Below are 27272 nucleotides of genomic sequence, written 5' to 3'. Positions count from 1 at the left end.
AGAAAATAGACGATGAAACAACATTTCCCACAATTCCATTGTGACGCCGACAATAACGCGCGGCGCTGATTGGCCGTCAGCATGACACAAATGACGTTTTTCGTAAACGTCACTTCCGAAACAGTAAGCGATTCGGATTAGAGACCGTTTGATTCTAACAAGTGTCTTTTTGTTTTGTCCTGCAAATGTCTTAATAATTGACCAAAAAAGTCTTCGGATCAGAGCGTACGATACTCAGAGAGGTAACTTGTTATCACGCATACAACTAGTGTTCGGTTAAAGCAGATATTTCGACGTGTAACCGGTTTTGTAACTTTAGTAACGTTAAGCGCCCTGAATCGGAGCCGTTAACGTCTCTCACAGCCTGACGATAGACCATTTATGAATTATTTTTGTCGTTTCTAAAAGCGTATCATTTAAAAAAAATAGTCGTATTATTCGCTATGGTAGTAAATTCTGGTTTTGACATACTCGAAAAGTGCTTTAAAGAATAGATTTAACACCATTTATCTACTAGCTTGCCTAAGGTTACCTGAGTGAATCTCACCTGTAACGTTAAAGTCAAAGGCCAAAAAACTAGAAACAAGAGACGTATTTTGCTTGGAACATTACTTACTATGAGCATTATTTAAGTAATGTTATTCCTGCAAAGTGGTAAAAGTTGTAATATATTTAATGCTGACTTATATCCTTTATTCTGGTTTATTGAGATTTAAACCTTTCAGAATGGTCTACAGTAGTGTAAATCTAGTGAGAATCACAAATGCAAATAAACTTAAAAAAGTCAAATGTCTTGAAATCTTAATTTTCCTTAAATGAGCTTAATTAACAAAAGTATTTATTTTACTTTCTGAAAAAAAAAATCTTTTGAGGTGAAGTATTCTTTGTATAGATTTCGACCGTCAACCTCTTTCTTTAGCATGTCACTGTCAAAGTATGCATCAACACAGTAACTATAAAAAATGTAATATTTTAAGATTTACTCTTGGTTCCAGTGACATGAATTTCTCAGAGGTCTTCAAGCAGTCCAATCAATTGTGCAAAGTTTCTCCAGATGGGAAATATTTGGTAAGATGCTTTTCTTACAGCTATCAACATTTTCATATGACAAATCAAATTATGGCTAGAATTGCATACTTCCAAGCTGATTTAAATCTTTAATTTGGGCTTGTAGGCCACCTGTGTTCAGTACCGCCTGGTGGTCCGTGATTTCAGCAGCCTTCAGATCGTGCACCTGTACACATGTCTGGACCAGGTGATGCACATGGAGTGGTCCTCCGACTCCCTCTTCATCCTCTGTGCCATGTACAAAAGAGGACTAGTGCAGGTATGACAAGCTGCCCATTGCATTTATTAATACACTTTTATCTAATTTCATTCTGGCTGTTTTTAGCCTTCACCTAGAAGGTCTTGAAAAAAAGCTATAAAAGTACATCCATATGTTTTCTCAACAAGATGCATGATCTGAGGTGTCACTTTTTCAGCAGTTGAATAAAATCTCCTGTCTATTTAAATCGGCTTACCTCTGTAAGGGAAGAAAGCGCCAGTCCTTCATGTTGAGCCATTCGACAGGGCGACAGGATTCAGATGTGTTTGTTACTGAAGTGACTTGGTGTTTCTGTGTTTTGGCTCTCTCAGGTGTGGTCTCTAGAGCAGCCGGATTGGCACTGTAAGATAGACGAGGGTTCGATTGGACTAGTCTCATCACGCTGGAGTCCTGACGGGCGACACATACTCAACACCACTGAGTTCAGTGTAAGTATGGTGGTAGGAGGAGTCAGATTTGCACCGTGTCAACTGTTGCTGCCCATAAATAAAGACCTGGAAATAACTTGCAGTCCATGCACAGGACCGATTCGTTCAATGGGGTCACAATCAGAAAAGAGAGTTTAAACACTACTTCTTATTATCATGTTAATACACAAAACATGAGACAAAGTATAAACATGACAACAAAAAACTCCCAAATTTTGGACTAATAGTACTATTTGCAAAATATTATGTTGTTGTTTTTTTTTGTTTCATGTACATGAATGCAATACAACCAACCTTATTTTCATTGTACACTATCTTTCAAATGTTTGGGGTTGGTACGATAAAAAAAAAAATCCTTCTCATCAGGATTGCATTTATTTGATCATAAATGCAGGATTTTTAAATAAACTATTTAATTTTCTGGTAAAACATACATTGCAACAAACCCGAGGTCAAATAAAGCAAACAACAGTACAGTACTCTTAAATATACAGAAATAATTGGAAACAAAATCATGCAGTCCCTCCAGGATTTCACAATATATATATATATATTTTTTTGCGATCAAAAATGACTACTTTTGTCTACTTTTATCAAAATTTGCGATGATATTTTCGGCATTTCTTATTGTTTTGCAGTGAAAATATACCACAGACAACATTCTTCTAACACTGTTATGATTTTTCTGACTTCGAGGACCACTCCAGACTAATGTTTGAGCACACCAGCACTAGAGCCATTAAGTTCTACAGAAGGTGGCACCAGCACCTGACAGTAAAGCACTCACCATAATCGCACATGTTCATCTTGGAGACATCTAATGTCTGCATTTACATATACAAGATGTATTTTTAAGAGTGCAGTACATCTCTAAGATGTTTCCTAAATGAATACAAAAATATATAGGCTATATTAGGGAGTGGAAATGGCCTATAAGTATTTCTCTGCAGCCATCTACTAGTGGTCAATTAATATCTTTTTTTATTTTGAAATAAGTGTTTGCTTTCATTATGAAACTTTTAGTTTTATACATGGGGGAAACCTATTAAGGATGAACAAATATCGTCACATTAAAAATAACTTTCAAATTCGGTAATACTTAAAGCATTGAAGTGCTGGGAAAAGTTGTGTGAAGCATTTAAAATCACTGGAAAACATTCGACCATTTCTGCCACAAGTTGTCCCTGTAGTTTACTGTTAAATCCATGGTGAATGGTGGAGATGTGTTTTCTGAACAGTGTTTTTCCTGGTTTCCACATCAGTGGCGTTTGTTCTGATATCAGCTTTAACAGAATTCTTTGCTGAATTTGACTGCCTCTCACAAGATTTCACAGAGATGTTGATTCTGTGGTGAATTCGACTGCTTTCTTCACTGTATCTTCCAGCGCTGTGTATAAGAGTGTCGTGTCTCCGGCTCGAGCAGATAAACGGTCTGCGCGGATTCGTTCTGCTTTGGGTTGGTTTATCCAATGTAGCTCTTGTAAATCGGTCCTGATGAGAACGCAAGATCTTTCTTTGACTGAATGCGCATTGCGATGACATCACGGGACGCTTCTAAACCCAAATTATGCCGAAAATTTGCGATCTTTTGCAAAAATTGCAGTTTGCAAAAGGTACTCGAAATATTAAAAGTCAAATAAAATAATAAAAACAAAGACATATAGAACAGTAGATGAATAAATAAAGGAAAATGTTACGTATTGTGAAATATAATTTCAATGAACCCTTGTGCGACCTTTTGGACATGATGTTATTGTCCTCATCTCATCTGGATTACACTTGGGCCGAGTGCCACTGTAGTCTGTCGCCTGAACTTCTTGATTCCAAGAATTACTGACAGGTGTTGAGATGCTGGACAGCTGTGTGTGTGTTTGTGTGTGTGTGTGTGTGTGTGTGTGTGTGTGTGTGTGTGCGCGCTTGGAGTTAAGTGTCCGTCTGTCTGGAATTCCTGCTCTTTGTCTCGTGTGTCTGAGGCTGAATGACGGACGGCTGGACATTTGTCTGTTGTCTTCCATCTGACGTCTCAGTTACAGACCATAAATGAACAGAACACTATCTGTTTTAATAATAACACATCCACTATTACAAATGGTCACTTATGGTACATAGTGAAAATTAAACAAAGTCGGCTTGCTCCTCAAGGGTGCCACCTAGAGGATACCAACTGAACCGTATAAAGGTGGCAGGCACATATTAGACATCTAATACTGGATATGTTAGCATCAGCAAACTTTATGAGCTGTGTTGTTCATCATGGCAGACCAGTTTATTGAATACTGAGTAGGTGTCAACATGAGAATTTGATTGGTATATTCACTTGAGTATGCAGATATGATAAGTGGTCTATTCAACTGCATTGTGTACATGTAAGAACACAGTGCTCTTGGCTGAAGGAAAGCTTAATTTAGCATTTTACAGTCCATTGATGCCTGGACGAAACCGATTAGGACAGCAGGTGTCCATAAACAACTGTTTAAACTTTTTACTTCATACTGCTCATGTACTTGATTTCGGGCATATTTTCACTAGTTTTTATTTCTATAAAAAAATGTATTATATTAATGTGTCCCCACACAGCATTTGATTTGACTTTTTATTTCATATGTGATTTTTAACGTGTCTTCTACTCATTATAACCAACTTATTTAATAACTTATGCAGTTTAACATAAGGCTGCAACATAACAAAACATGAAATAAATAAAGGGGTATGAATACTTTCGAAAGGCACTATATATATGTATACATATATATATATATATGTATGTATGTATGTATGTATGTATATGTATATATGTGTTTGTTTGTTTGTGTGTGTGTGTGTGTGTGACCCTTGAACACAAAACCAGTCACACAGTAAATTTTTTGCACCCTCAGATTACAGATTTTCAAATAGTTGTATCTCGGCTAAATATTGTCTTATTATCCATACATCAATTATTCAGCTTTCAGATTATGTCTAAATCTCAATTTTGAAAAATGTACCCTTATGACTGGTTTTGTGGTCCAGGGTCACATATATTAAGATTATAACCCAAAATAACTGCTTAAATTCAAATAATATTTGTTATTTATGCAGATTCTGAATCACTGCGTTGAAAGCTTTCAGTTTTACAACAGTCAGAAACTGTTTGCAGATACCATAAAAAAAATCTAAATTCTCAGGGAGTGCTATTTTAAAACTGCATACATTTCATTGTTTTTTTTTAGTAATTTTAAAGGTATTCAGGGTTTTAAAAACGTGACCCTCTCTACCCTTATTTGTAATGTTGGAGGACAGCATTAATTAATCATAACCTGCTGGACTGGCAAGAGAGCCAACTGACCGTCACCTGCATTTTTGAATTTCGAACCCCGTTTAAATTGTTAGCTTGGTTGGTTGGTGCATTCATTAATACTTCAGATAACCGTTGTCTCTTCATTTAATACTTTGTTAAATCATGTGTCATATTGTCATCTTTGTATGGAGAGCATAGCTTGAAATAAAACATTTCCAAACATTTAACAAAACATTCCCCTGTGTGTGTGTGTGTATCCAAATATAATTTGTTTGCATTTTTTGAACTATTTGACATTGACTTGAATGTCCTTTTTTTTTTGCCCAGTCAGCTTTGTCCGGTATAGTGGGTATTTTCTAGCACTTGTAAACCACAGACCTGTGTTTCACTGCTGACCACTTGAAGGTGCAGATTTAATTTAAATGAAAGATATTTCCATAAAAATGTTTCTTTTTCCTCACAGTTGAGAGTCACTGTCTGGTCCCTGTGCACAAAAGCTGTTTCCTACATCAAGTATCCTAAAGCCTGCCAGAAAGGTGAGTGAATGCGAGTCAGATGTATAACTAGCTGTATAAATGTTTGTGTGAGAGGAGATGTAAGGACAGGGTCATAGAAACATGAATCATGTGGGTATTTACCTGTAATATAAGTCTTATCCCTGGATGTCTAGCCAGACGTGAGCTCTCACAGACAGCTGGTAAACAGCACATAGTCCTCATAACCCCCTGTCAGCATCAAGACCACTCACACTCCAGAAGACAATAAGTTCAGATCATGCATGACCGCTATAGATTCACATTTTCTGGCCAGCACCGTATCTGTCTCCACTGTCGCCCGGAGATTGAGCTGTAACCTTCAGATCAGCTGATGGAAAACTCCTGTTGAAAGGCGCTTCTTTCCTAGCATCGTGTTCTCCGTCTAACAGAGTGAATTATGAACATTGTAGTCATTTCTTTTTTGCAGCCATGGGTTAAAGTTATGGAGTACAATTCCATTCATAACATAATTAACATTTGTCCAGTGTTGGGGAGGATGCTTTTATACTGTAGCTCATAATTTAAAGAAGTTCAACAATAGTCAAGCTACTTTTTGAGGAAAAAAAAAAAAAAAGCTGATTATAATGTCATAAATGTATTCGTTGTCATTTTTGATCATTTCATCCTTGTTAAATAAAAGTATTAATTTCTGTATAAATAAAAACAAACGTTTTGAATCAGCTGTCAAATGAAATGATTATTTGCAGTACAGGTAACTGGAAACATGCTTCAGTGTGATGCTCCATCCACGTCACTAGGTGTCAGTGTGAATCCAAGCTGGCCGCTATATTGGGAAGCACGTTTAGATTAATACAGTGCCCAGATTACTGTAGCACAGTTGCATCAAAAAAACTCAAATGCTTTGAATATACAAATGTGTTTCAGGGGTGGACTTCAGTGCGGACGGTCGTTATATGGCTCTGGCCGAGAGACGGGAGTGTAAAGACTACATCAGTGTGTTTGTGTGTGATGACTGGCATCTTCTCCGAGTGAGTGCAGCTATCAAAGATAGTATCCAATTGTGTCTCTTCCACCATTCTCTCCCCCAAAGAATACATTATCAGTAAAACTGGCAAAATCATTGAATCCCTTCAGATGAAGATACATGACTTGATTCTCAAATACTTGTATTAAATGTTTGGTAGCTACATTAGTAGCATTACATTAGTGAACTGACAATGAACTTTATTTTTTACAGCATTTATTAATCTTAGATAATGTTATTAGAGATTAAAAATTGGATCCGTTAGCAATAGTTGAATAAAGAATAAGTGTATGTTTATCATTGTTAGTTATTGCATAAAATAAAGTTAACAAATGAGATTTTATTGTAAAGTGTTACCAAACATTTTTGTATTTTTTTAAAAGAACAACCCTTATTTGGTGTACAAATTATATATATATATATATATATATATATATATATATATATATACTTTTATTATTGTTGTTATTTAATCACCTTTTTTTGTAAATAAACTTTTTAGTATTAATGAAAGCATGTAAATATTAAATAACAGTATGTATTTATTTTTAATGGTAATAGTGATAAAAAAAAATAAAAAAAAAAAAAAAAAAAAAAAATATATATATATATATATATATATATATATATATATATATATATATATATATATATATATATATATATGTATATATATAATTACCATAAGGGATGTACAACAAATATTAGTAAAATGTTACAGATTTACATTATTATTATCAGAATGTGAAATAAGAGTAAATGTAAAAACAAACAAAAAAATCACAAATCTTTGGAATTTGGGTTGCATGTTTTTGAGAGTGAGAGTGGTAAATGGTCATAAAGAATTAAGGTATTACATTTTTGATGCAAGAAATGTTGACTGGCATTTGTAAGGGTTTTTTTTTTTTTTTTTTTGCCTGTAGCATTTCGAGAGCGAGACTCAGGATCTGTCGGGGCTGGAGTGGTCTCCTAACGGCTGTGTGCTTGCGGTGTGGGACAGCTGTCTCGAGGTAGTGTGCTCTGTCTTAACATTAAAGAAAATCACTGCTTATGGTCACAACAGGTTTCTTTCCCCAACCAGTTTTTGGTCACTGATCAAAGATCAAATTGTTATGCCATCAAATGGTTCACTCTCAGGCTACACTCTCAGCAACAGGGTGCTTATCAACAGAATTAGATTTTTGTCATAGAAGCAATTTTAGTTTAATGGTTTTATGAATTAACTATTTAGATGAACTCTCTCCTCAGTATAAAGTTCTATTATATTCGCTGGACGGTCGCCTGTTGTCCTCCTACAGTGCGTATGAGTGGTCTCTAGGCATAAAGTCTGTCGCCTGGAGCCCCAGCAGTCAGTTCCTGGCCGTTGGCAGCTACGATGAGAAGGTAGGCAATCTCTTCAAGAAACACGTGAGAAATATCAGCTTTATATAACATAATCAGTCTAAAAGAGAGTTTTGATGGGCTTTCCATCAGGTTCGGATCCTGAATCATATCACCTGGAAGAAGATCACAGAATTTGAGCATCCAGCCACCATCATGAACACCAAAGCTGTACGTGTCTGGAGGAACAAACTCTCTCAACTTTACTTTAATCAGCACTATTGTAACAAAATTCATTACTTCACCTCTATATTTGTTGAATATGCACTTTTTAAAAACTGTCGGTTTATGTATTCATGGATACTGATGTATTTGGTTGGTTATGAGCATTTTTAAGAGAGCATGTGTAGTTAAAAATAGCAGGGATCTTTATTTTCTTGGGTTACATGTCCAATTGGTGTGAGGTGAAAATGAATTATACAAGGCTGACAATTTCAGACAACCCACAAAATAAATAAAAGGCTCATTGGAAAAACTTGCCTATGCAAAAAGACTAAAACATTTTTCAAAAAAGACTGCAGTTTCCAGTTGAAATAAACAACCATTTTTAGTCCTTTGCACAGAAATTAGGATTACAGGTACAGATTAGCCATTAATAGAGACTTTTAACCTCTAAACACTTTACCATTGTGCATGATTTATAAACTAATTAATTTTGTAGTTTGCATGACATAACCAGCTCCTTTTCTTATGCAGTAAACTTGCTTGTTAGCGCACCCGATACAGCAGTAGTCTGAATTGTACTTGCAATGAAGAATGTTTAGGTACAAGTATTGAAAAAAAAAAAGTGCTTAGTTCTAGTAACATCTGAAATTTTTACTATAACTCAAAGGGCATTTTATCTCCTAATTGCCCAATAAACATGTTTTCCTAATAAGCCTGGGTTTATTTTGCATGTTTATAAATGAAAAAATATATATTTCTGGCTGAATACTTTAACAAAGTGTGTGTGTGTGTTTTCTAGGTGCTATTTAAGGAAGTGGAGAAAAGACCTGTTGTGGGCAGTGAGGATCTTTCTATTCATCAGCTTACTGTGGATAATTCACTGTTTAGCACACAGAGCAAGTGTAAGTGTCATTAATCTTGGTAGGACTCATTTCCTGATGGGTAAACTAAGTTTATAATGTGAGAAGGGTGTCTTATGTGCCCTGGCACTAATATTACCTGCTATGCAGACAGCACTGTTTCAGTGGAGTCCGTAGATTTAACATAGTGGCTGGTCATTAAAAATGATGAGTAAATATTTCTATTACTGGACTGTTGATAGCAGTCCGTAGATGCCGCTAATTTCATGAAAACATATCCAGACTATATTCTACCCAAAATCTAAATTAAAAAATAAAAAGCATCATTACTATAATTAGTAACATAATTAAGAATGATAATAATCATTTTAATTAACATTTTATAGTAAATACAGTAATGTGTTTTTAAATAATTGAATAATCATTTTTAAGTTCCACTTAGCTTTAATGCAGTACAGGAAAAACAAACTTTTAGTAGTGGGATTTATAAAAGCATTTATAAGTGCACTTAAAGGTAAAACATGAAATGCTACAAATGTGTACTTTTATTTCTTCAGCATTAATACACATCATCTGTAAGCTCACAGAATATACTGTTAGCCACAGTATCTTGATTTCCAGGCTGGAGAGCTGTGTTGGGTTACAGGGCAAGGTATTGAAATGGTTTTAATCTTTTTTTTAACAAACAGAAGTTTTAGTGTTTCTGTTGGCTAACGTAGTTCGTCCATCACGTCCACTTGCTTGTGGGGTGCCACAGGGCTCAATTCTTGCCCCAATTTTATTTTCTATATTTATGCTACTGATGGGTGCTATCTTTGAGAAATATGGAGTGTCCTTCCATGTGTACATGGATGATACCCAGCTTTGTGTGAAAGTGCTTTATATATAAATAAATAATATACGCTTAAGTCCAGAGTTAGGTGTTGAAATGCATTTAAATTGTGAAAACTGTGCTTAACATTTTGATCAGATAGACTTGCCTTGTTTCAGATGAGATCACACAACTGCCAGCCCAGGTGCCAGTAATCAGGCCCGATCCAGACCGAGCCAACCCAAAAATCGGCATCTCCGCTCTGGCTTTCAGTGCTGATAATCGCTTCCTTGCTACAAAGAATGGTGAGGCGATCATGAACCCGGAATGTGAATTTCCATAACTTTCCATAAATTTCGTAGATCACATATCAAGAGCAATTTCTAGGAAGTGAAATATTTTATAGATGAGAGTAAATGCTAACATTTATATTCAGTTAATACTAGATACTGCAGGTGAATATGGTGAATATTTATACATCCATTACATGTTAAGATTTTATTGTTTTTCATGACTTTTCTAGCCCCAGAAATAACAATGTTAAACTGTACTGTGGGAACAGCTCCACCTAGCTGTGTAGTTCATCTCGGTCTTTATGCCTTTTGTTCATTGTTCAGCATTACATTCAACTAATGCCAGCATGTATCAGCTTTTCAGAGCCATTTGGTGCCCTTGCTTTCTAGGAAAGTCCCTTGCATTGAACAGACTTTATTCTGCCTATTCAGACGTCCTGACAACTGTGGCTCATAGGCTCGTGTTTATTGGTTTCCACTGACGCTGTTTGTAACGTCCGTCAGATAACATGCCTCAGAGCCTGTGGGTGTGGGACATGCAGAGACTCAGTCTGCTGGCCGTCCTGGAGCAGACGGCCCCTGTGCGCTGCTTTGTCTGGGACCCACGCCGACCCCGACTGGCTCTCTGCACCGGAAACACCAAAGTTTATCTGTGGTCACCAGCTGGCTGCGTGTCTGTGAATGTACCAGTTGAAGGTATGGATCCAGTTTTACCACAGTGCATGCCTCGTTAGTCTCACTGTAAGCTTATTACTTTTATCAAGAAAGATAATGACCCCCACCCCAGAAAAAAATCATTCTATAAAGGAAATTATTTTTGCATTACTATAAACTTAACTGATGTGACTGCACAGGTTTGATTGTATCAGCCTTTTTTAAGATAATAAATTTACCCTTAACAATAAAAGGAGTTGCTTGCATATAAGGAAGTTGTTTGGAAACATCTAACTTCTTTTTCTGTTTCCTCACAGGCAGTTTTCAGGTGCAGTCTCTGTTCTGGCACTGCAGTGGCAGCTCGCTTGTCCTGCTCTCAAAAGAGCACATCTGCCTGTGTTACGTGGAGGCAGAGGAGGAGAAATAAACCAAAGCTCATCACATCGCACTCCTCTCACATCGCCTGTTTCTGCAATCCTACAGGATATAAACTGCTGCCGCATGAGCGTAAGAAATCTGCTCTCCAACTCGAGACGAACACTGTGGCTGTACATGTACATCAGCACTTTAGAACTTTTTCATATTGACACAAACTGAGGATTTTCAATAGAGCACGTGCTATAATGAGTAAAATAGTCTTTGAGGGAATAAAATATGGTTTGTGTTCTTAGGTAGAGCACTAGATATTTAGCATACACAGCCTAGTGCAAATGAACCGATGCTTTGATCTGCTTCTTATGGCCTTACACAGGCGAAATACCTGTTTTGGAGGACCAAATATATCATAGAAACACATCACATTTATGTCACTTTCAGATTTGCTGTTTTTGTAGCCGTGTTTTTTTTAGATGAATGTGAATGACAATGTCTGTTGTATTTCCTTGTTTTTCCTTAATGTTTAAGGTTTTAAAACTAGATTTTTTTATAAACTTAGAGCTTTTTGTAATAAAGTTTTCTACATTTGTTTCCCTTAAGGTTTTTTTTCTTTTCTTCTTTTTAAGAGATAATGGTGAGTCTCATAACACCCATCAAGAACATTTCACAAAAAATCATTGTGTAGTCTACTACAGAAATAAGTACTACCGTATTTTCCGCACTATAAGGCTCATCTTCAATGAATTTTAGAACTGTTTTCATATATAGGGCGCACCGGATTATAAAGCGCATAGAATAGAAGATACTGCAGTCAAGCTTTGACTGGGTTTGTGTTATGCATCCACTAGATGGAGCTGTGCTAAAGGGAATGTCAACGTTTTGACCGAGTGCCTTGATCCATATATAAGGCGCTCCGGATTATAAAGCGCATAGAATAGAAGATACTGCAGTCAAACGTTTGACTGGGTTTGCGTTATGCATCCACTAGATGGAGCTGTGCTAAAGGGAATGTCAACGTTTTGACAGAGCGCCTTGATCCATATATAAGGCGCTCCGGATTATAAGGCGCACTGTCGTTTTTTGAGAAAATTAAAGGCTTTTAAGTGCGCCTTATATAGTGCAGAAAATACGATACTAAGATTCATGAATACTTACATTTAGATTGATTTACATCCAATTAATGACATAAATTGAATTAATGACTTAATGACTTAATCTCACAATTTAAAAAAAAAAACTTTTTCTGTTCTTGTCGAATTTTGTGAGATTCAACCTTGCATAAATCATTTTGTAAAAATAAGACATATGACAACTGAAAAGTGTTAAAATAACCATAATTTTACTTAAAGCATTATGGTTATATTACAGAAATCAGTCTGATGGCATTCAAGACGATATTTTTTAAAGATTATTCCTAAAATGTAATTTAAACCGAAACCTGGAAGAGTTCAGATTTAGGCTTGATTTGAGTGATAGAAATCGTATTTTACTATAATAACATGGATGAATAGGATAGAGGAAAAGGTGCTTACACTTCCTTTTTGGTGAATTGAGGCTATGACCTACAAATTATACACAAATTGCAGGCATAATCATCATGCACAACTTTACATTACATTTAAAACCAAAAAAAACAACAACAACTGATGCCTGTTTAAAAATCGAACATCCAAGACGTAATTTCAACAAGGTTACAACTGTTTCTAGAAGCATAGCCCAAAAAAAAAATCCAGACACTGGCCAACAAAAGTGCATATGCATAAAAAAAAATATATCAGAACCTGTAATTTCTCAATCACCTTGCCGTGTCATGCATCCTTAAACAGTTCAGTTGAAGCCAATCTGTCGACCAACGTCCCCTGAGAAATTAACAGCATCAAACACCGATCTTTTTAAAAAGAAAAAAAAAAAGCTTAACTTCATCTGAACTTTCTGTAACTTAGGCAGGAAATTAACATTGTCTTTTAGGTTAAATAAATAAGGCAGAACTCATGGATAAGCACACAAACATGAATCACGTGAAACAGTATTATGCTCCAGCAGCCACAAGACCTGAAATTCATTTTGAAATATGACTCTTGCTTCCTGTGGACACACTTGAGGATGCATGTCCTCTGTCTTTCATGCTGTGATTTATTTATTTATTTATTTATTTTTTATCCAAGCCTGTGTTATATCTAAAAATAATGCCTTAGTTGTGTTTTGATAGTAGTACCGTTTTTAAGGTTTGAAATCTTTCTGGCCACATTAAACCCTATTCATCAAACAAACCAAACAAATTTTCATGCAAATCATTTGTAAAATATATATATGTATATATAATTTTGGTTTTGTGATCAATTGTGAACACATTTGTTTGAAGTTGAATCTCTAAACTCCACTGGTATTTAAAGTCGGTATGAAATGGAAATCTATTTTTCAAATGCATGTTATAGATTGTATTGTGAATGATTCTTCTGTGCATAAGTATTTATTTTCACCTTCAAATACAATCAACAAGCCATGCATAGAACCAAATTGAATTTTTTTTCATTAATTCATCACAATCAGATTAACATAAAAAAAAAACCATATGATTCAGGTCGCAACTTTACTAGAAATTCTAAATGTTCAGAATGCAACTGGATTGATTAACATCACATCTTTATAATAAAATTATCTCCGTAAGTAGCAACCAGGTTATGTTTCTTTAACTATACAAGCATTAAATGGATTTCACCGGATTCAGTTCATCTTGAACCTGTATTTTCGTTGGATCTAGCAGACAAAACTCCCTGTTTCAGGACTGTTTGGCCTATTATTTAGCTGTTTGGTGCTGATGTGGTAAAATGGAAGCTTAAAAAAATAATAATTAAACCCCGTTAAAGCTCTGTTGCTACAGCCAAACACGAACGGATGTCTATGGTCATTGCAATGCTTCTTGTGCATTTATTTGTTTGTTTGAGCATCCTGCCATGAGTATTGAGTTAAGTTTTTGCATTAAGGTTACAAAACAGTTAAATAAAAAAAAACTAGTTTTTTTTATTCCATGCATTTTTCCATTTCAGTGCACTATTGTTATTGTTTTTTTCTCTACGTAAACGCTGTAGATGGACGTGAAGGACTGTAGCCCTCGCGAATCACATCTTTTGCAATGTCTCGCACGTGAGCTTCACGCATTTAAGATGCTGTGTCAAGTTAAAAGTATTACATTTTTTACACGCAGCACCACTCATCAGTCAAGGCTCCAATCAGTGGACCAATCAGAAGAACCTGGAGGAGGAGCAAGCATTGCAAGTTTTTGTTTACAGTAAGTAGAAAGTTGGCATGTTATATTTGACAGCAACATAGGGGAGGAGGAACTTAGCACTGCACTTAAAAAAAAAAAACCCTTCCTGAGCGTTGCGTGTCACGTTTTTAGACGTATTCTGTTTGAACAACCGCTAAGAAAGTCAGCAGAGCAGGGTCGGGTGAACCCTAAACCATCTGAAAGGGCTTCCTTAAGTCATTCATGCCACAATATTTGTTAAAAATATTCAATGGTCAATAAAGCATGCCAGTAACACAAACAAACTGCTTCTTCAAACCATTCAACCACATTAGAAAAGCTTTTTGTTTTACTACATGTGAATGGAGGAAGAGGTTTGGCTTCATTCAGGCACATCCTGTTACAGTGAACACTGGCCCATTTCACACACTATCCACACAACAAAACACGTAGTATGTACTGGACACACACTCAAGTGTAGCGCTATCACTCAAAAACAGCACTTGACTGGAGGATGAGAGAGATGGAGGGAGAATGCAGGAGTTAAAAGCCGATTTTTCCCCTTGTCATGGCGTAGCCCAGTTTGGCTTCATTGTTGATGAGGGACATGATGCCCAGGTAAGTCTCGATCAGGAGCGGCCGCTCCAGTATCAGCACACCATTGGCTCGTCCTGGGATGGGGAAGTCTTTATGGGCTTTTTTCACAGCCTGGATGAGCTGCGTCTTGAAATTCTCAAGCTTCAACGGAGAACAGAATGAAGTTTTTATATAATATACAGTCATGCCCAAAAATATGGACACACTTGGTAAATATGATCAAAGAGGGCTGTGAAAATTAATCTGCATTGTTAATCCTTTTGATATTTTATTTAAAAAATCCAAAAAAAAAAAAATCTAACCTTTCATTGGAGACTAAGAGTGGAAAATGGGTGGAAAATCATTATGAAATAAATGTTTTTCTCTAATACACATTGGGCACAATTAAGGACACCCTTTTGGACATATTTTTGGGCATGACTGTCTATATATAGCAAAATACGAATAGCAGACTGAATGATTTTAGCCATGATTTTCTTGTCTGAGAATCGAGATGTCTTTTAGGGCAGAACCTGAAGTCTTTGATTGCTTATTTGAGAGCCAGTCAAGCACTGCTCAAATTTTCGTTTTGAGAATTGTAAAAGTTTAGGATTTCATATCAAGGATGTTTTTTTTTTTTTTTTTTTTTTCATTTTAAAAGAGATTTTTGTATGAAGTAGTGTTGTCATGATAATAGAATTTCTAAATTTGATACAATACCTTAAAAAAATAAATAAATAAAATATATATACATATATATATACATATACACACACATATATACAGAGTCCAAAAATCTAACTTGATCCGAATTTTCAGAGGCAGTGTGTAAACATGATTGACAGAATGTCGTTTTTATTTTTCAAAGTGACAAAAAAAAAAAAAAGTTTTATATATCTCTCAAGAGTTATATAACACTAATAATACTACAAGACAGAAATATTACTACTGTAATATAACTGCATGATATTTTATTAATATATTCATTTTTACTTTACAATGGTACATTTACAATACTTTTTATTTCTTCTCTTGCAAAAGTTAAAACTCTTGAGTTTTTTTTGGAGGAAAACTAAAAAAGAAGCTTTGAATCCTCAAAAATGTTGTAAATGATCTGAATGTGCAAAAGCCTAAACTCACATGCACATGCAGTTTGTTTGATTTTCTGTAAACCAAGCCGATCTGAGACGGAACAAACACCAGATCACGCACTGCTTGTGTGCACATCAATTCATCTATTATTTATTTATTCATTTAATCATTGACAATGCACATCTCTAATACATAAACTCAATATAAAATGTTTGCCAAGATGGAAAATTTTAATCTGTTGTCCCTGGTTTATGCTAAGTGTGTCAGAGAGAAGAGAATGCAGCTGGTATCCAAACCGCAGAAGAGGAGTACTGAAAACAGACAAATCACTATGAATCGAGCTCTAGCAGGAAGCACACTCACCTGGCAGAGCGAGGCCACCTTCTCATCGGCGTGCGCCATGGGGTGTCCCGTGAAGGTGGCGTAGGGTACGTCAGTGGACCACGGGTTCCAGCGATTCATGAACGAAGGTCTTGGTCTCTTATCCCACTGGACACGGATACCGGTTCCCTCTCTCCTTCACACACAGAGTATAACACTGCCTAAACCTCATTCAGATGTCTGCTATATAATGTACAATAACAAAATGTGGAGAAAACTATATGACATATAATTACAATGCTACATCAACAGAATTACATTTTGTGCACGAGAATGAAGTGTCTTACTTGTTGAGGGACTTCGGGGGGAACTCGAACTCGCCGACTGAGATGGTGTCCACAGCGTTCAGGGAAACTCTGACGACCTGCTGACACTGGAGGTTTATGAAGTCATATTTGCACACCAGCAGAGACCTGCAACAAACCAGCAGCTCGTTCAGAACCCGTTTCCCGATACTAATGCATGAAACAATTCTCAACGATGACCGCCTTTCTTACCTCTCAGTTATGAGAACCAGTCTCTCTTTTTCATTGTTCCAGTGATCAATTCTGTGGTAGAATATAAAGAGCTCATGAATCTGGCTGAACAGACATAACACAGGGAAGCAGTATAGTGAAGTTATCAGATGTAAGCATCAGTACTTTGATGTATGTTGTTGTGTAAGGCTTGCGATCTAGATTCTGTTCATTTAAAAAAATAATGCATGCAATAAAAGTAAAACTGACATTGTGCTATAAAACTCACTCTGTTAGCAGCCACACGCTCAGAACCTCTCCGTCTTCTGAAGGCAAGGCAACCGTGCGGATATCATTGACCGCCTGCTCTATCGTTCCTGGCTGAGACCACAAAAGAAACAGCAGCTTATTTAGGACTAGATGCTTGAAACTACAGCTTATGTCTACTGTGTAGTTAAAATCCTTATAGGCCAGTGGTTCTCAACTTTTTGACTCCAAGGTTTCCATTTCCCCCCAAAAAAGGTGTTCGGTGACCCCATGACTTGTCCGGGTGTTTGTGGTTTACAGGGTAAGCAAAGGATTTTTGAAAACATTTTTCCATTCACAATTTCTTTAAGGTATATTTTGGCACAAACAGAAAAACATATATTCAAAATGTGTTATTTTTTACCTTTTCAGGTCAAGAAAATACGCCTTTATAGTTAGGATCCCTCATATATTTAGTCTTTCCAAGACATTGGGAATCCTGGTTCTTTAAATGAAGAAGTTGTAGAGAGGTGAATTAAAATAAGACATTTCCTAATTTTTATTTGTCTTGTCTTATTTAGAATATTTTTAAGTCATCTTGGTTGAGAACATAGAGTGTAAAAAAAAGATGGACGACTCGCCTTCGCTCTCTTCCATTGGTCAAAACTGAAGCCGCCAGTGTCCCGATATGACGCTGACATCTTGGACTTGCGCCTGCGCAGATAGCGATCTAGGGACCAGTTCTGCGCAGTAGCTATGCGCAGTAGCAAGCAGGAAGTAAAGCCTTAAAGCCGCGAAATCAAGGGCCCCGCCCCTGTGCCCCGCCCTCACTCTCCCTCGCAGAATGCACATACCGTAATCTGCACTGTTTTGAAAGTGGAGTCCTGCTCCTGTGAACTCTGTCTGCTCCGTCCCACTCCAATCTCATTAAAATAAGGTAAATACAAGTACCCTACTAACCAGACATTTAAATAGGTCATATTTAAAAAAAGTAAAACATGAATAAACTGTAAAAACACGAGTACTAATTAAATAGCTTGTAAATTAACTTACCGAAAAAAAAAATTCAAAGATCGATTGGAAATGCCAGATCGGTTAGCACAATCTACTGCAGAACAACCCATTATGTCCGTGTGAAATTATAGAAATTATAGAAATTTAGAGATTAAATTTAAAGCTCCAATCTCCTCAGTCCTCCGAAGATCATGAAAAAAGCCTGTTGACGCTTCAGTGCCTCCTCGGCTCAGAGAGCTGTCAATCACAGCTGTCAATCACGACGTCACACCACCGTTTTTAGAGCATTAAATAACTATCTAAAAACAACTTATTTTAAAAACGAACACTTGAATTTACATTAGCGTGATACAAACTACAGTAAATTACAAAAAACAGCTTCGGAAAAAAGATATTTGAAGGGTAATTTAATTGTTTAGTTGGTCTCGCGTCCCATTGAATAACATGGGGAGGCGGGGTTTAAGACCTATACTAGGACCACTCACCAGGGGGCGATCGAGACGTTTTGGCTTCACTTTTCAGGGCTTGTGCGGCACGCTTGGCTGAGAACCACTGAGTACACATCCACAGATGACAACAGCTCAAGATCAAACACAAAACATGATCGGACATATACAGATTTGAGTGTCAAAACTGCAGAAATCACGATGCATCAAATGTGTTCAGAATGTATTCTAAATATATGATAAAATTCTGAAACAACTGAAACCACACACACACAAAACAACAGGCTGTTCTTTACATTTACATCTATTTATTAAGTGGATAATTTTATACTAAGTGTCATAGAAAGGAAAAGGAACATCACAAACCAGAATATCAGTTAAAGGATTAAATATTTTGTCTATATGGGTAATAATGTTTCAGGTAGTAAATGATAATTAATTAGAATTATAACATTTATAATATGTCATTCAGTCATAATTCTGAAAAGAAAGAAAGATTAAACGATGGGCTCCATTTATAATGGTCATCCCTGATTAATTTCTATAAATTCACAAAAGTTGTCCCTAAGCTTTCCTGAATCCCACCTCAACACCAGCAAAGCTCTTTTGCAGTACAAGACAGTAAGCAGCTTGCTTTTTTTATGTTTGCTGTCAAAAATGTAAACATTGCGCACCATAAATGCAAAATAATTGGAATCTCCTTCAAATGCTTACCACTGTATACCATTTTAAAGTGTAGTGTTCAGTGTACAGTATATCAGTATTCCATTCTGAACACAGTTTGACATCGTCTTTGCCTCTTTTGGGGTAAAATTGAAAGGATAATCAATTTTATGTCACATTAATCAGTGATTTAAACTGTTAACTGGGTTTCCTTATTCTAGTTAGTGGTTCATAATTAATGTTACAAGGTTACTACATGTATTGCTTTGATTCCAGCTAAAAGAGATCGCTGTTTACGAGGGCACAAACAAATGGCCGTATCACAATAACTGGTGAGCTCCCTATGTAGCGTTGTTTAGCGATGGAGGAGCTCGTGCCTGCCTATGATGATCATCTGTGATGTCTTGATAGGGAGCTTCTTAAGGTTTTGCCATACAACCCCATCTAGTCAAGTAAACACCCTAAGATGCAAACAACTGTACACATAGTACAACCTTGACTACCGAGTCCGGACGTGTTGTAGCAAATACTGGGCTACTTACTCACCCTAAAGACGAAATAATCCTTGACTTTGGCTCGCATGGTTGGGTTGTGGACTTTAAAAGGCGTGAGGGTCTGTAGCGGGGTGCAGCAGGCCACCGAGGCTCCAGATCGGGCCAAATCCAGCCCATCATCACAGTCCGGGCTCTCCGGGTCTTCGCTGTCATTCAGCTGCAGCATTTCACTAAAGCGACGAGAACGAGCCGCAGATATCTGTAGAGAGTGACTGCGCTCAGGTCCAGCAGGGGAACTGCCTCCTGCTCCACTCCACGCACGATTTAAAGGGACCCGGTCTGTTTATGAGTTACATTCGGATTTTTAAAGGAACAGTTCAGCCAAAAATGGTCTCGCTGAAATCACAGCTGATTACATGTAATCTGCATTATGTGATCAGATTCCAAAAATCAAGTCGGCTACTCATATTACAGTATAGTCTACTGCATTTAAATTGATAATGCTTATAATCAGATTACATTTTTATGGATTTTTTACATTTATAAAATAACAGATTAACAGAAAAAAAAAATTAAGAAAGAAACTAGCCTAGTGCAGAGAAGTGAGAAGAGAAAAAGTTAGCCCTACTCCTCTCAGTAAACGTACAAATAAACCTATTTTAAGATCTTTATTTACTGTTTGGCGCATTGAGATTTTTATTTTATTTTTTTTTGACATTTCTCACTGTTTTTTTCTGTAGTTCAAAATTACCCTTTTTGCATTTTGTAAGTAGGGGTCACATTTATTTGTTATGCATGTATTATGAATTTATTATGCTTTTTTATGGCTCTCAGGATTACATAATCAAATAATGATGAAATGAAAAAAAAAAACAGTTTCTTCATGAAAATTAAATAGCATTTCTCAAACAATTAGACCATGTATGAAATAAATAATTATGCATGTTGCACCTATAGCTGTGATGTATAGTAATGTATATGATATATGAAACTGTAACAGAGCCGACGAGATGAGAGGCGAGCGGATGCAAGTGCAAGCTTTTTATTTATAAACATGGTCAAAACGCAGGTAGGGTCCAACAGTGGCAAACAGGTATGGGACGGGCAAGACACAAGAATAATCCAGACGAGGGTCTCCAATCAGCGAACAACATCCAGAGGACTAGACAGAGAGAGATAATCCAGGCACAAGATAACAGTCCAGGCTGGGGCAGGGGCAAACGGCAAGACGCCAAGATCACAGGGCAATCCAAAAACCAAAGGCAAGGTTCTATACACAGAAAAACTAAACTAAACTAGGAACTATGAATAAGACAAAACTCTGACAATAAACTGGCTCCATATCGTAGCTAACACTAGGGCTGCATCCGAAAACTGAAAAATGCTGTCTTCGGAGGATGCATTTCAGTGTAGGAAGGCATTAAGACACGTCCAAATTCATTGTAAGCTTCAGTTTCTGTCGCCTTCATCTGCCTGATTTCTGAAGGCAGCATAGATGTATCCTTCGCTGCCTTTGATATTCCACAATCCTGTGCCTTTCATTCCGAGACAGTTAAGCTAAAAAATAAAGTTGGTGTCTGAAAGTTGCGGTCGGTGGTCAGTTTGTGTGTAAATGTATGTTTTTGATCAACGTTTTCCTCTTTTTATGTCATTTCTGGCGAGAAATTAATATTGCAGTATTTATACTGTTCCTCCGTCATGGTCCAGATCAACACTCACACACTTAAGCTCCTGTTTAACAGGAAAACCAGGCCCAAGTTGTCTATATGGATCATACTGCACACACCAGACATTAGAGTTACAGAAATCACGTCCTTTCCTTTGGTTTAATGCTGTAGTTACTCCAAGACTCCAGCATTCGCTCTCTTCAACCTCCACTTCCCAGAAGTGCATTCCTGAGTTAAAACCCTCTGAACCCAGAACACACTCACAGATGTCAAATCTCTCTTGATTATCAGGAAGCTGTTGTTTGTCTGAGATGTATCTCACACTGGTAAGATCATTAGACAGGATGAGATGTGGATGAGCCGTGTTTGGATCCAGAGACATTGGAGCTGATGAGACAAAATCAATAGGTGCTTTTATTCTGATGCTCATATAATGATAAAAAATGAACCAAACACAGATTATTATTAATAATCAAACACATCAGACATTTTCCTCTGATCACTGGCAGTGTTGTTATAGTAAATATGTGCTTGAGAAATTTCAGATTTGCATCTCATGTCAACTGAGGTCCACACCTACACAGGTATTTTTATAAACAGAGTTTTTCCTTCTTCCTAATTAAAAATCTCCATCCACATGAATATTAAAAAAACATATTAAGAATTACTGGCAAGAGCATGCCAAACCATCAGGAGGCAATATAATCTCAACCGTAAAGCCATGTTGGCCAATCAGAAGCCTGAAAAAGTTTCCATTAGGTGGAGATAACAGTGCAGGCTCCGACATCACAAACCAAAAACACTGTCTACACAATAACACTGCGACCAAAGTTTTTGAAAATCTTCACCCTGGCAGGGTTTTTTTTTTTAATTTCCAGTTTCAGTGACCTGGATTTGTTTGTGTGTGGACGAATGGCCAAATCGTGTAGAAAAAGCTGCGGTTTTAAAAATAACTGTGTTCGTGTGGACAGGGCCTGATACTGACAAATACAAGCATTTAAAAATAATTGTAGAGATCTGGGCCTGTATTCACAAAACATTTTATCTTACCAATAAGAGTTCTCTTAAATAGCAAAATAGTAAAAGTAGTCAAATTAAATAGTAAAAGGTTTTAGCTAAGAGTTTTTTCTAAAAACCTATTCACAAAACTGCTGAGACAAACTTTTACTAAGGAATAGACAGACGTTTTAAGCAAAGAGTAAGGGCGGGGTTGACCTTGTTTCTATGCATGATGTCAGCATTCTTACGAACTATACACAGTGATTGGCTGATAGTCTCTGTCAGAGATTTATTCATAGAAATAATGCAGCAGGGACGTGCAGAGGGGGGGGGGGGGGGGGGGGGGAGCACCTGCCCCTTTGCCCCTTGGTGCCCAAAGTGCCCTTTTGTCAAAGCAAAATTTCCTCAATTTTGTTGTTGTTGTCATAACATACCCTTTTGTGAATGCCTGACCATGCCCAATCTAAATATTAGTAAAATTTCTGAATAATAGTTTAGCCGTCAGGATGACCTTTCACCTGACGACGACGACCTCATCCGACTGGGATGATTCGTCACGCGCACGCGCATTTTTTAAATTGCCAGAGGATATTTTCAACAAGCTGGTAAGAGGTGTTTCATTCTCAGCGAAGTGATTTTGATGTGTATTTACTTATTATTATTTTACAAAAACGATGTGATGTGAGAACATGCAGATAGGTTGTTTATATTGCTGTGTGTAGCCTGTAGTGTAGAAGTAACGCTAGCGTGCTGTTTGAGGGAGAAACGTTTCACAGGAATCGAGGGCAGAGGCGTCATGCCCATTCAAAGTGAGGGAGCACGTGTCCCCTCAGATTTCTGAGCCAAGTGGATTTTAAATGCAGCTTCCAAACCGAGTAATATTTTTTATATATTTTATACAATCACAGCGGTGTGATTAGATAGTTCAGTGCACAGCATCAGCTTCTAAATTCAAATCTGCGTTCACTGGCTGGCGCTGAGCCAGAGACAGACGCGTTCGTACAACGATTATGGATGCAATGGCCAATCAGAGACGTGCAGAAGAGACATCACTGATACGTGGTGTTTTGTTCACTTGCTCGCTGGCTGAATTATTTAGCGAATTCTCTCATCAGAAACAACAAAAAGTGCAGATGTGCATAATGTAATGTAAAGTGCTTCAGTGATTTCAATGGGAGTTTTTGAGAGTGCCTGAACTCTCCTGAATATTTGCAATATTGCAAATTCAGTTGTATTAAAAATATTTTGTGGCATGATATGGCACTTAAGTAAGAAGTCGGGGTTTTATGTGTTGTTAATAGATTACACTACTTTTCCATTTATTGATCAAATAACAATCTAAAAAGGTGCAAAACGCGTTTACTTAAACATGTTTGAGAATCGAGATATGTCCTGATATATTAAGCATGTTTGGAATTGTTTTGAATAAATAGCAAAAATAGATAAATAAAACATAAGCCTATATCAGTTATACAGTGCTTTCGTAGCATGACTTATAGCTACCCCCCCAAAAAAAATGTGCCCGCTCAAAAATCATGACTGCATGATGCCCCTGATCGAAGGGTCTGGTCTTTTTATGTTATTTGACTAAATTATTATTATATTACAGTATTTTTTTTATTTTTTATCACGTAGAGTGCCTTAAAAATAATTGACACAACACTGGTAAGGCTTATTCAGATTTTTCCATTCTCTGAATTATCATTATGAAAATAAAAACAATTCAGAAATGAATTAAAATATAATTATATTTTAAATGTGACACAAATATATTTTTTTTCTACAATAGCAACAGTGTTTACAACAGCAGGTCCAGCCTGTAAACTCAATAATATCTCTCTGTAAATAAATATAGAAATATCAATGTCAATATAAAATGAATTATATACCTGACCTGACATCAAAGTGCAGTGTGAAGGAGATGAATAACAAATGTAGCCTGTCATTTGTTTACATTGCAAAGGTGTTAAATTTTAGACAAGAACAACTACAACAGTAATAATAATATTAATCACTATATTCCAGTGTATCAGTTTTTTAATGTTTTATATAAATTTTTAAGGTGGACTTATTAATTAGGTGCAAGAGTAGTAGTGATGGTTAAAATAATAGATTAATGCTGAAATAGTAAATTGTGCCTTGTTCCTAGATGGACAGAGAGTGGAAAGTCATAGATCAGATGAGGAGATGGAGATAGAGGAAGAAAAAGAGGGAAATGTAGAGGCACAAGTGACAGAAAGAGAGCAGGTAACAGCAAGCCAGGAGACAGAGGCTGGTGAGAAATAGGAAAATGTAAAGGCACAAGTGTTTTCTATAGTTTTTACTATAACCGCTGTTCTTAATTATTCTGTAGAACAGAGAAGAAAAAGCCATCAGGTTGGGACAATTTAAGACATTTCAGTTTCTAATCCCAGAGTTATTATTAGGTGGAAAGAAAATATATTTTTTTACTTTTAAACTTAAAATTGTCTTTTCTAATCTGTTTCTTTTTCAAAACTGCATCACAGCATTTGCTGCCGTATCAATACATAATCATCCATATCGATATCAGTGAATCAGCAAGGAATGCATCACAATATATTGCTGTATTGATATTTTGAACAGCGCTATTTAAAGTCTTGTTCCATGTGCCCCTTTTATACTTTGAGCACCTGCCCCTCCAAAGGTCTCTGCACGTGTCGGGGTGTTTGCACTTTGTGGTGAAATCTGTGTGTTTCGCGTCTGCACTGATTAGCTTGTGGGCTTCTCCGTTAATTTTCATTAGCAACAGCTGTCACTCATTACTCATCCACTATATATTGGCTTGTCTCACGTCTTGTGTTTGTGAGATCGTTGTTATTTGTTTAATGTGGTTTCCCTGTCCGTCTGCTTTAGTGTTGTATGCATTGGATGTCTGTGTTACCTTTGAACTTCATCCACTCTTCGCACGTTCACTCAGCCACGGACATTTACCTTCGGCTCTATTCCCCGCAGTTCCTGTGCCATCCTCTCCTGCTGTCTACACGCCGTCATCATTCGGATTACTCACCCTCTCTCCGCCACCATCAGGATTCCTCACCTCCTCACCACCACCACGGAGTGTCGTCGTCTCAGCATCATTGTTTGTTTATTTATCTTCATCTCATCTCATTAAACTGTTAATCTCGCATCTGCTTCCAGACTATCTTTATATCCACCGTCACAGCACGGCCCTGTAATGTTGAGCGCAATATTATGTTGCCATATTCAATAAAATATTTTAGAATGCAGGCTAAGCGTCACTAATTAAACAAGTAGGCTATATATGCAGCTAATTTTCAATTAGTTAATATGCATTAGGGCTGTCTAGTCTTCTAGAAGTCGTACATGGTAAGCATTAGTCGACTATTAGTCGCACTTTTATTAATAAACCATATAAATCATAATAATGAACCTTTAATTGCCTACGTAGCCTAATAAGTGCTCAAGCGCATGCAAAAAGGCTTGCCACAGCGCACCGTCAAATATAATAATTATGAACTTGTTAGGGAAAAACAGCAAGTACACTGCATTAACATTTTATTTTATTGTAATGTTGCAATTTATTGTTACACTAGTGCTTACTGTTTTCGGTTTAAGAGAAGAATTCTGCGACAGTGACTCATCTCTGCAGCAACTGTATGCATGTTTTATACGGATTTTATAATGTTTCATAATTTTCTGTTTGAATTGGTTCATTTAAAAGTTTCGTTCTTTATAGACATATTATTAATGTTTGTAATAAGGCAAGCATACACAGAGTTTCGAAGTGACATGCTCAAGTTTACAGAGTCCAAGATGGCAGAAAGTACATCATGTTTGCTTTCATTATTTTACAAAAGTGCAACTTTTTGTTGCTATTCTGAGTGCACACAGTCTTTACAGATACAAAAGATGCATTACTCTTATCTGTATGACCAAAAAATTAGGAAGTATTTTAAGAGTAAATGATCGCAGCAGTGCCTCCATCTGTCCTGCAGTAGATCAAGTGCGCTGCTGTTCAGCTTCCACACTCCGCACAATGCAAACATGCAAACTTTAGGCTAACATTAGATTGAGCTGCCATGTAAAGTTACTACATACTGTACGTATCTCAGATGATAAATAATATTTGAGGTCGATGAATGTTAGGTGAGCATATGGATGTCCTGCCCAATGTACTATATTACCACACAGACCAGCCGTTAACGATTTGTCTGTCACGGACTGAGTGATTTCGCTACTTCTATGTGGAATTGTTTTTTGTTTTTTAAGATTTTCTCCTTAATCGAAGAGTTAGGAGCTACTTTTAGCCTTAATATGTTTAGTGAATATGGGCCCAGATGTATCACTGTAACATCAGAAACACAGTAAAGGGAAGTTGTGGCCTAATGGTAAGAGATTTGGACTAGTAATCCACAGGTTGCGAGTTTAAGTCTCAGGCCAGCAGGGACTGTGGGTGGGGGGTGGGGGGGGTGAATGTACAGCACTCTCTCCCACGACTGAGGTGCCCTTGAGCAAGTGGTGAACCCCCAACTGCTCCCCAAGTGCCGCAGCATAAATGGCAGCCCGCTACTCCAGGTTTGTGTTCACGGTGTGTGTGTGTGTTCACTGATTTGTGTGTGCACTTTGGATGGGTTAAATGCAGAGCATGAATTCTGAGTATGGGTCACCATACTTGGCTGTATGTCATGTCACTTTCACTTTCATCTCAGTTACTTGTGTAACCCTTGTTCCCTGAAGGAGGGAATAGAGACATCATGTCTGTGATTGCCAAATTGGGAATCTCGCCAGAGAGACAAATCTACTTCAATTGAAAACTAAATGAGCCAGTACACATTGGCATGCAACATTTGCGTCTGACTGCCATGCCCTGCTATGTAGGTATAAATAATGACCGGGAAACTGTGCTGATGGGACATGAT

At 37.0% G+C, this 27272-nt stretch overlaps 2 protein-coding genes across 2 annotated transcripts; one reads left to right on the top strand and one right to left on the bottom strand.

Moving 5' to 3' along the window:
• Positions 1-85: 85 nt before the first annotated feature.
• wrap73 (WD repeat containing, antisense to TP73) lies at positions 86-11690 on the top strand. The gene is made up of 13 exons (XM_059503092.1): positions 86-242; positions 996-1068; positions 1175-1327; positions 1639-1755; positions 5496-5568; positions 6454-6557; positions 7477-7563; positions 7802-7936; positions 8027-8104; positions 8898-9000; positions 9949-10074; positions 10567-10758; positions 11034-11690. The coding sequence occupies exons 2-13, from the start codon at positions 1000-1002 to the stop codon at positions 11141-11143; spliced, it is 1347 nt and encodes a 448-aa protein (XP_059359075.1). The 5' UTR covers positions 86-242; positions 996-999; the 3' UTR covers positions 11144-11690.
• Positions 11691-14588: 2898 nt separating this feature from the next.
• Positions 14589-20048, bottom strand: tprg1l (tumor protein p63 regulated 1-like). Its single transcript, XM_059502710.1, has 6 exons — positions 19758-20048; positions 17132-17223; positions 16885-16935; positions 16675-16800; positions 16370-16523; positions 14589-15076 (listed from the first exon to the last, which is right to left on the bottom strand). The coding sequence occupies exons 1-6, from the start codon at positions 19929-19931 to the stop codon at positions 14882-14884; spliced, it is 792 nt and encodes a 263-aa protein (XP_059358693.1). The 5' UTR covers positions 19932-20048; the 3' UTR covers positions 14589-14881.
• Positions 20049-27272: the final 7224 nt, after the last annotated feature.

The sequence above is a fragment of the Carassius carassius genome, chromosome 21 (genome assembly GCF_963082965.1).
Source record: "Carassius carassius chromosome 21, fCarCar2.1, whole genome shotgun sequence".
In the NCBI taxonomy this organism is placed as follows: domain Eukaryota; kingdom Metazoa; phylum Chordata; class Actinopteri; order Cypriniformes; family Cyprinidae; genus Carassius; species Carassius carassius.
This window is presented reverse-complemented; position numbering and strand designations above follow the sequence as displayed.

Excerpts from the sequence above, each read along its gene's own strand:
- wrap73 (XM_059503092.1), top strand. The coding sequence starts at position 1,000 with ATGAATTTCTCAGAGGTCTTCAAGCAGTCCAATCAATTGTGCAAAGTT. Across the intron at positions 6,558-7,476 it reads ATGACTGGCATCTTCTCCGA|CATTTCGAGAGCGAGACTCA; the intron begins GTGAGTGCAGCT and ends TTTTGCCTGTAG. Across the intron at positions 7,937-8,026 it reads TTGGCAGCTACGATGAGAAG|GTTCGGATCCTGAATCATAT; the intron begins GTAGGCAATCTC and ends GCTTTCCATCAG.
- tprg1l (XM_059502710.1), bottom strand. The coding sequence starts at position 19,931 with ATGCTGCAGCTGAATGACAGCGAAGACCCGGAGAGCCCGGACTGTGAT. Across the intron at positions 17,224-19,757 it reads AGGATTATTTCGTCTTTAGG|CCAGGAACGATAGAGCAGGC; the intron begins GTGAGTAAGTAG and ends TTGTGGTCTCAG. Across the intron at positions 15,077-16,369 it reads AGGTGGCCTCGCTCTGCCAG|CTTGAGAATTTCAAGACGCA; the intron begins GTGAGTGTGCTT and ends TCTCCGTTGAAG.